Genomic DNA, 9,540 nt, shown 5'->3' with positions numbered 1-9,540 from the left:
AAGGCAAACGTTAACAGAACACCTGCGCACTCACACGGGTGAGCGGCCATTTAAGTGCCACATATGCCCTCAGAGCTTCACGGTAAAGTGTTCACTAACGGACCATTTGCGCGTTCACACAGGCGAGCGGCCGTATGAGTGCAACCAATGCCATCGGAGCTTCTCGGCAAGGAGCTCGTTAACAGAACACATACGCACCCACACAGGCGAGCGGCCATTTAAATGCAACCATTGTTCCCAGAGCTTCTCAGCAAGGCAAACGTTAAGAGAACATGTGCGCATTCATACGGGCGAGCGTCCGTTTAAATGCGACCATTGCCCTCAGAGCTTCTCAAAAAGGTCCACATTGAAGGCTCATCTGCGCACCCACACGGGCGAGCGACCATATCAATGCCCTTTATGCCCAGATACATTTGGGCATAACTCCAGCCTCAGAAGACACATGCATCAACATGAACACAAGTGACCATTTACATGGATGTTCTGCTGTCCGAGCTTTTTTTTTTTTTATAGGAACATTTGCCTGGTTTGTTGAGATACACTAAGGTGATGCAAAGTTATGTCCAAAAGGCCCACATTGAAGGATCACCTCCGCATTCACACAGGTGCTGCAGTGCTATAAGCGCCACCTATGCCCACACAGCTTCTCATAAAGGGTAACATAGAAGAATCTCCTGCTCATCCGTACGGACGGGCAACCATAGCATTTACCTTTATGTACTCGGATGTTTAGGCGTGAAGGAAATGTCCAGACACACTTGCATCAGCTTGAATGTCAGTGATCATTTAAGTGCAAGCTGTGCTTTTCGAGTTTTCTTGTAAAGGCACATTTCACTGGTTGCTGTCAGTAGAGGATTGTTATACATGGAGTAAAATGTAGTGGTATTGTTCGATTACTTTTGTATTGCTCCTTTACAGCGTTCTTTTTTGAGCAGTCAAATATTTCTTGTGTTATGAGCTCAATAAAAACTTGGTTTATTTGTGCTGATGCGCGATCACACCTCTATTACCAACTCCAAGTCCTCTGTGCAAGCCACTCGAACACATTAAATTCATCGTCAATAGCTCACGAAATGAGACAACAGAAAGGAAGAACACAAGCAAATCCTGTTGTCCCATTTCGTTGCACTATTTACGATGAATTTAATGTCGAAACACCAACTTGCCCAACATTCAAGTCTCGAAGATACGTGAAGTCGTTGCACTGTAACACCACCATGTGGGTCACCAGCTGTGCAGGTGTAAATTATGTATACTTCGGGTATCAATGGGGAACCACATATCTGTGCTTCATTGTTCACGGCATTCTGGGTAATCGGGAAGAACAAGTGTTATTGCAACAACAATTATAGGGACACTGCAAGTGGGATTTCAGTGTCGGTGTAGTATTTGATACAAGATCCAAACAGGAATAGATCATATCGCACCCTGCACTCGGTACACTGTGGGAGCTCGACTAAATGCACGCGAGTGCACCTGCATCACACACCCGAGTAGTGAATGAGAAGCGAGGGCAGAGCTTTGGGAAGGAAAAGTACACCGTATGAATGGATGAAAACAGTGAGCATTGCCATGCAGGGGAGGGAGGAGGTGATCGCACACGACATGGGAAAGAGTGTGTCAGTGTGCTCTTTAGTCACCTCGCTCACACCACCCAAAACCTATCGGAAAGAGAAAAGTAAGGCAAAGACTGTGTGGTTAACCAGAGGAGATCTTGAGATGGCCGCCCTGTAGTTGGGTAGGGGAATTGGAGGGCAAAGGACTTGCAAGACCGAATAAACAATACGACATGATCAATGTGGCTCTGTGATCACCATCTACGAGTTCAGTGACATTTCACCGCAACACTAACTTTGGTGACAAGTAGTGCTCTAGCATTTACACATCACAAGCATTGTTTAGGTACCCCCATACTTCCTTGCAAATCTTCAGATTGTGCACAGACAAATGCAAGCATCTAGGTCATCATAGTATTATAACCTGTGTCGTGTTTTTTAGCTTGATTATCCTCTTTTTTTATTTGTAGTTGCAATTACACACATGTTTTGTGATTTTGTCATTAACAAATGCCCCCTTGATAAACAACACATTGGAACATTGTGATATAACTTCATGTATGTTTGTGTTATGTCTTTCTCTTCAAATGAAAGTTGGCGAGGTCGTAAAATACCAAGCCACTTATTCGGTAAAAAAGCTGGAATGTTACTTTGCTTTTCTTGCATCGGTGTAGCTGGTGCCCTCTGTTGTGCTGTTTGGTAAATGATGGGATGTGGTATTTTCATATCAAGCTCATTTTTCTTGCCTCTATGCTCTGTATATGTAAACTTTGTTTTAAGATCTTTTTTTATTTCCTTTTGCATACAAGCACTTTTGGCATTGATTAAGCTGATAATAAACAACACAAACAAATGTGGTGAAAACCGCACTATTTTTTTCATGCTGTTTTCATGATGTACAAGGAACTAATGCTTTTCAGCTACCTTGCTAATTAAGCATTTAACTGGTTGTGGCATGTACCCGCCATGGTGGTCTAGTGATTAAGGTGCTCGAATGCTGACCCGAAGGTCGCGGGATCGAATCCCTGGCCGCTGCGGCCGCATTTTAGATGGAGGCGAGAATCCTTGAGGCCCATGTACTTAGATTTAGGTGCACGTTAAATAACCCCAGGTGGTCGAACTTTCCGGAGCCCTCCACTACGGTGTTCTTCATAATCATATCGTGGTTTTGTTAAACCTCAACAATTATTATTATGTTTTTCACATGTATGTTTGTGTTATGTCTTTCAAATTAAAGTTGGCGAGGTGGTAAAATATTGAGCCGATTGTTCAGTAAAAAACCAAAGAACTATAAGATCGTTTTATAACACTGATTACATTACTGTGTTTTGCGAATACTATTCATTGTTGGCATTGCAATGTTCGTACTGAAAGTATATGAAATCACTCGCATTTTATTATAGTCTTAATGTTGCAAGGAAAGTAGAACTATGGGTTTGATGTGCTCATTTGTTGTGGCTACTGAATGCAATTGCATGGACAAATTTTCATCGATAATCATTACTACAGAAGTTCTGTTCTCCATCTTGCATTTTGTCTAACAAAGAAAAACGAGCCCTTAAAAGTAATCTCCTTTCCTTCAAAAATGTAACAGTGATACTAAATCATATTTATATACACACACTTTGTATTATGTCTCGTGTGATACTTGTCTTAGTCCCATATCTGCCTTGCTTGTAAAGGGTTCTTTGGTCTAGTCTAGCTGTCCATAACAGCTTTTAGCCAAGGAACCTCTCCAGAATCTGTATTTCGTCTCGGAAATAAAAATAGTTTGATTTGACTAGTTGGCCCATTTGTCTGAGCTTCCTGTTTCGTTTCTAGAATTGTCTAGGTGCTTAAAACATGTAGTTTAAGGGATGCTGAACAAAAATGTGAAAAAAAAAAAAATGACGAAAGCTTAAAATTTTCGCTCGAAAGACGCAACTGTTTTGAAAAACAGTTTATTTCACATATTTTCGAACGGTTGGCTTGGCTGTATTTTTGTACGATAGCGAGCGCGCGCCGGCGCCGGCGTGCTTGCGTATATATACACGCACATATACAAACGCACGCACGGACATATATGAAGTGTGGTTTAACTCCCCCCCCCCCCCCCCCCCGAAAAAAATTTCTGGCTACGCCCCTGCCGAGGGCGGAAGCAGGGTGCGCGCTTTCCTGTCCATTACAAACTTCTAGGACACTGTACTGTCTATCTTCACTTCTTTCTCCACCTCTCCTTTACATCACATTGCTCCCACTTCTACAAAGCCGCTGTAGTGTTTCTCATGCGGGAGCATTGTTTGCTGCCGGTGCCGTTGGTGGGACCGTAAGGGCTGCGGAGCAGCTTGAGAGATGCGGGCCATGGCTGGCATGGTTGGCACGCCCGTTTCCTGCGGTTAAACCTTACACGTTCGTGACAGTCACGCGGCAGTTCGTGACAAAAAATTAAAGGGAGACTAAAATGAAACAACGTCGGCTTAGAATGATAAATTGTGCTCCGAAAACTCCAATTTTGTTAATTTCGCCATCATAGGTTTACTAACAGAGAAGAAGATCAAGGCCTAAGTTTCACTTTTACTTTTCGTGGCGAAATCTCCGCGCGTGATGTCACGGATTTCAAAGTGTATTTTTCCTATTTTGGCGGCATTGACACAACGAAATTTGCTGAAGCTTGGTATTTTAATTTCTGGCCGCCTCAAAGGACAATATGCTTCATTTTTTACCGATTGGGAACTACGTAGGACATAGAAGACGCTGTGAAAATCTACGACGTCACGGTGATTGGTGCGGGAATTTCAAGGTGGGGTCGCTACCAGCACTTTCTGTACGTTTTCTCGCTTACCAAGCGTCTTCTCGCGGCAAGCATGGTTATTTTGGTGATTTTCGCTACTAAAAGCCCGTGAATGTTTTGGCGCGACGAGTCTGCGCATCCTATATTTCTCATTCGTGCACAGTCACTTGAGCTACTGCATAGCATTATGGGGCAGTACATATATAAAACCCATTTGAAATGTATTAGCCGCCTGCAAAAGAGGGCAGTTAGGATCATTACATTCTCAAATGCTGCAAAAGAACTGTTCCATTTAAGTGATGCGTGTACTTCGCTGGACTCTGTTCACGTGACCAGTGTTGCTGATATAGTGCATAGAATAATAAAACATTATGGTGACCCATTCCGATTAAACACCTTTACGTTACCTGCGCGCTGTAGCTGCAGCGAACAGCTGCTTTAATATACCGGTTGCCAGAAATCGATCGAAGGCTCGTAGAATTTCACGGCGCTCTCATTTGGAATGCCATACCGATCCTGATGTGAAAGAGGCGAATAATTTTTCAATGGCCGTGAAGCACTTCATGCGCAGTTTCTAAGTATATTACAATTGTATAAGTGGTTATTATTGTGCTGTTATTCCCTGCATAATTGAATCGTGTTTTTTTTTTTAAATATTTGTATCCAGTTTGTTGACCTTTGTCGTTGTTGTACTGCTTGCGCAATTATGTAGGCATGTTACACAATTGGTCCCGCTACTGGCCAGTAGGCTATGGGACCAAACGAGTGTTTGTGAAGTTCTTTGTTACGTGAATTTGAAAGTCACAATAAAAAAGATGTGAAAAAGTAATTTACTAATACAAGAAAAATCTCTTTTCTATGTGTCCCTTCAAGGCACCTTCGCACTAATGGTGCCGAGCCTGAAGGAAGAGCGGAGACCGGCGGCCTTCCTTTTTTATCTTTATTTTTCTCTTTCTCTCTGTTTTTTCGATCTTTTTTTCTGCCTCTTTCTTTCTTTCTCGGTATATACTTCTTTCGCGCTCTTTCTTCATCTTTCTTCCCTTTGTATCCCTCTATTTCTCTTTTTCTTTCGGTCTTGTTCTCAGTTTTTCTTCTCTTTTTTTTTTTTGCGTCTCTTTCTTTCCATCTCTTTCTCGCTCTGTCTATTTCTTTCTCCGTCTTTTTATCTTTTTTCTGTCTCTATTCCTTCTCTTTTTTTCCCTCTCCCTCTGTACTCGTGCTCTCACCCACCCAAGTTATTGTATCCCACGCCGGACATATCGGCGTGCGTGTTCTGGAGCGAAGCAGAAGATGAAAAAGACGAAGGTAGCGCGTGCCGGCCGAGTTATTTGCGCTCACGATGATGGTAGTTTTTGTACACGACGGACAGAGTTTTTCCTGGCGAAGAAATTTGATTTCGTTTTATTTACTTATTCTCCTCCTCCTTTCCGCTTTCATCTCCTTTCCTTAATCCTCTCCTCCTCCTTTTCTTCTTTCTATCCACTTTGCCGGGCAGAGTTGTCTAGTGGTGCTTGCCCGATGCATATATGCCCGCCCGAGGTTTTTTTCGTCCAGCACGGAGAGTCTAATGCTTGGCTCAGGCCCGTAGCCATGGGGAGGGGGGGGGGCTAGCCTCCCCCCCCGTGAAATTTTGGTGAAGTACGTGTTTTAACCAAAAATAAATCATAAATATAGGTGTTTTTCACCGCGGCAGACCCTAAAACAAGGCTAGCAATGCTCAAAACCGGGTTAAAATATACGAACCATGTCTAAAAAGATATAATTAACAGAAATAACCTATAAGTCAGGCTCGTAGCCAGGAATCTTTTTCGGGGGGGGGGGGGGGGGCACTTGCTGAAAATCTTGACTATTTGAGAAAAACACCTATTTTCATTATTTATTTTTGGTAAAAACACCTACATCACCAAAATTTCGGGGAGGGGGCCCGGGCCCCTAGCCCCCCCTGGCCACGGGCCTGTTATAAGTAATCGAAATAATTAACTAAAGATCTCTAAAACACTTCGGAAACATGCCGCTGACACCCGCGCCGTGCAGTTGAGGCGTACCGCCTCGCTAAGCGTGCGATTGCTCCTTCCAACGGCGCTTCTCTGGCGCCTTCGTCGCTACATCTGAAGGTGGAAACAACCTGATGGAACATCGCTGCCGTAACAAGCACTGCCGTAACAAGCAGGAAGTCGATAAAGCCCAGCAAAAAGTAGCGCGCATGTCGCAAACCGAGTTTGCTAATTCCCTAACAAGATTCTACTTGTGCCAGGGAAACCCTACATGCGTATACCATCGTCGGTTTGTTAAACGGAGCAGTAGGAACTCTACAAACAGGGGCGAAGCCAGGGGGGGGGGGTTGGTGGTTTCAACCCCATCACGAAATTTTCAAATTTGCTTGCGTATATATATACACGCACACATACAAACACGCACGAACACACATAAAGTATGGTTGAACCATCCCACCCCGAAAAAAAATTTCTTTCTAGCTCCGCCCCTGTATACGAACGGGAATCACTGGATGCCCGTGCTACTCACTCTTTCAGGTTTCCCAGTAGTGAAGCTGCATTTAGCGCAGAATTTAGAAATACACCAATCGCTGCACATGTCTTTCTCTTTTTGCGATGCATCGCGCGCATACGTCCAAAGAATTGAGCAAGACGCGGTACGACGTCACGATTTTCGATTGGCGCTATGCTTTGGTTCAACAAGTCTTAAATTGGTGACCCCCGTTTCCAAAACGCCCCCCCCCCCCTCCGCGAAAATTTGACGACACATGGTGTTTTATGGAAAATAAATAATGAAAATAGGCGTTTTTCTCAAATAGTCAAGGCTTTCAGCAGTCCCCCCCCCCCTCCCCCGAAAAGATTCCTGGCTACGGGCCTGCCTGAACGATATAAGAAAATAACTACTTGGGTTTAGTCAGTGCTGTTGCCAATAGGACTAATCATGATTGTTACTTGGTACACGGAGGTAACAGAAACACCATATCGGGCGCTGACACACGGCACACGCGGCATAGGGTGTATGCACCATAGAGTTTCCTAAAATTAACTAGAGGGGACTCTGGCGCTGCGATCGTTCAGCTACCATGGGAATGATGGGTAGTACACAAATTTGCCTAGTCTTCGTGCTTGCGGCTTCAAACGTACTTGTGGCTTTGTTTATTGCTATGTTTTAGTTTTCTTTCGGATAAAAGAATGGATCGTTGTCAACTTCGTGACCAGATTTGAAGCGCTGAGCCTAAAGAAGTTAAAGTGGCGAAGTGAAACTGCTGACTTTTGCTGAACTTCGTTTTGCGACAAAGCGGATGCAGCCGACGCGGAGCCAAACGGAGCCGAAAGTACGAAGTTTAGACAAATTTGTGTACTACCCATCATTCCCATGCTGGCTGAAGCGTCATGCGTTGCAGCTCCCATAGACACTAGCGCCAGAGTTCCCTCTAGTAAGTATTGTAGGAAACTCTATGGTATGCACGACCGGCATCGACAGCGACATGCAGGCAAGTCTCGCTGTGCACTCTGGGTAATCCGCCATTTTGAAGCAATAACAAGCAGACGAGCAAAGCAGACGAGCAAAGCAGCGTGTATGAAGGTGTTGGTATGACCAGTCGATAGCTGTCATGGTTTACTGCGCCGTTGTAGGCTGCAAAAGCCGTACGTACACCAAAGCCGAGAAAGAGAAGGCTAAGCAGAACAGTCAGAACCTCAGCAACTTTCGGTTTTTCAAGATTCCAAAGGTGCGGGTTCATGAATGCGGCAAGACGAGGCAGCTGTCGCAACGCCGGCAGCGCGAGTGGATCGCCCGCCTCAAGAGGAAGAGTGTCGCCGATAATCCGCAGAAGTACAAAGTGTGTTGCCGACACTTTTTATCAGGTATGTAAGTCTCGCACCTATGTTACCTATTTTAAGGCGCTGCCCGTTCCTGTCATTGTGCACCGCGGATGCAGGCATTGCTTTGAGCAGAGCGTTGGTGTACTCTGTTTCGCAGGGCCACAGTCTCCAGTGGGTGCTGCTGGCTCTGCAAGGGCTTTTCGGCTCACGAGCTGCATGGCATCGGCACCTAATCGTCGTTTTTTCATCGACAACGCGAAATACATTTTAGCGATATGCCTCACATCCACTTTCCTGATGTGCGTCGGCAGCCACGAGTTGGCGCTGTTCGTGCACGAACGCTCCTGCCGCACGCGCACGCCGTACTCTACGTAAAAAAGCAGTGCCGCGACATGGGAGCACGCCTCGCCGTTCCCGGCCATGCACGTACAGTGCGCGGCAACGACTTCACCGTCGCACTTGCACAGGGCCTATGAATCCACAGGTGGCTTGTTGAGGCTCTGCGAGTGGTTGACCTGGGCAAAAAGATAACATTGTATTCTGCTAGAAGAATAAAACACTTTAACGTACCTTTGTTTTGAGAATCACGGAGTCTGAGGAAACTTCCTTAACCGATGGCTCGAGCATCCAACCGCTGGTCACAATATTGTGGCCTTCTAATCCTCTTTGAGCCTTTAGTTGCTGGCGGGTAAGGAAGTTAGTCCTCAAAACAAGCAACTCGCTTATGTCTGCTGCGTCGATTCGCGACCACAGGTTGACGTCTCTTACTCAGTCGCTTTGCCGAAGCTCAAAGGGGTCCACACCACACGGCAACTTTCTCACTGTAGCGCGCCTGGTCTTTGACGCACAGCGTCGCTGCATAATCCGTTTGATCATGCGTCATTTTGCCGCAAAACAATGTTGCATTCTTGCACAGAGATGCCAAACTTCACGCCCGAAGACCGACTGCGACCACACATCCACGACCAGCCCACAAACGTTGCCTGCTTTGGTCTGCTTGTTATTGCTTCAAAATGGCGAATTACCCAGAGTGCACAGCGAGACGTGCCTGCATGTCGCTGTCGATGCCTGTCGTGCATACACCCTATAGAATGCGGAAATAGTTACACTGAGTCACTGACTACGCTGCATGAAGACGGTAGAATAGTACGCTCGCCAGATAGATCGCGCGTGCCACGGATCAGCTGCATGTTATCCCTCTCAGCCGCTGCAAAGGAAAGGAGAGCGTTGAGTTGCAGCAGTGAAACTTCGTTATATTGAAATCACGGATAAACACTCTTCGTTATACTGAGGCCGCCCCTTTCAGTTTCGCTGGTCAACCAATATCTACTGCGTGCAAGACCGCTGACTTTTGTCTCAAGGGAGCACGACGCTGCTCCGTGCTTCCTTATGGACT

The 9,540-nt window shown here is 45.5% G+C and overlaps 1 protein-coding gene across 1 annotated transcript; it reads left to right on the top strand.

The window, feature by feature from the left end:
- The first annotated feature begins 7,850 nt into the window (after nucleotides 1-7,850).
- Nucleotides 7,851-8,713, top strand: LOC119383818 (uncharacterized). The gene is made up of 2 exons (XM_037652107.2): nucleotides 7,851-8,186; nucleotides 8,302-8,713. Exons 1-2 carry the CDS (start codon nucleotides 7,934-7,936, stop codon nucleotides 8,517-8,519), a joined length of 471 nt encoding a protein of 156 aa, XP_037508035.1. The 5' UTR covers nucleotides 7,851-7,933; the 3' UTR covers nucleotides 8,520-8,713.
- Nucleotides 8,714-9,540: the final 827 nt, after the last annotated feature.

The sequence above is a fragment of the Rhipicephalus sanguineus genome, chromosome 2 (assembly GCF_013339695.2).
Source record: "Rhipicephalus sanguineus isolate Rsan-2018 chromosome 2, BIME_Rsan_1.4, whole genome shotgun sequence".
In the NCBI taxonomy this organism is placed as follows: domain Eukaryota; kingdom Metazoa; phylum Arthropoda; class Arachnida; order Ixodida; family Ixodidae; genus Rhipicephalus; species Rhipicephalus sanguineus.
Note: the sequence above shows the minus strand (reverse complement) of the source record. Positions and strands in the feature narration are given on the sequence as shown.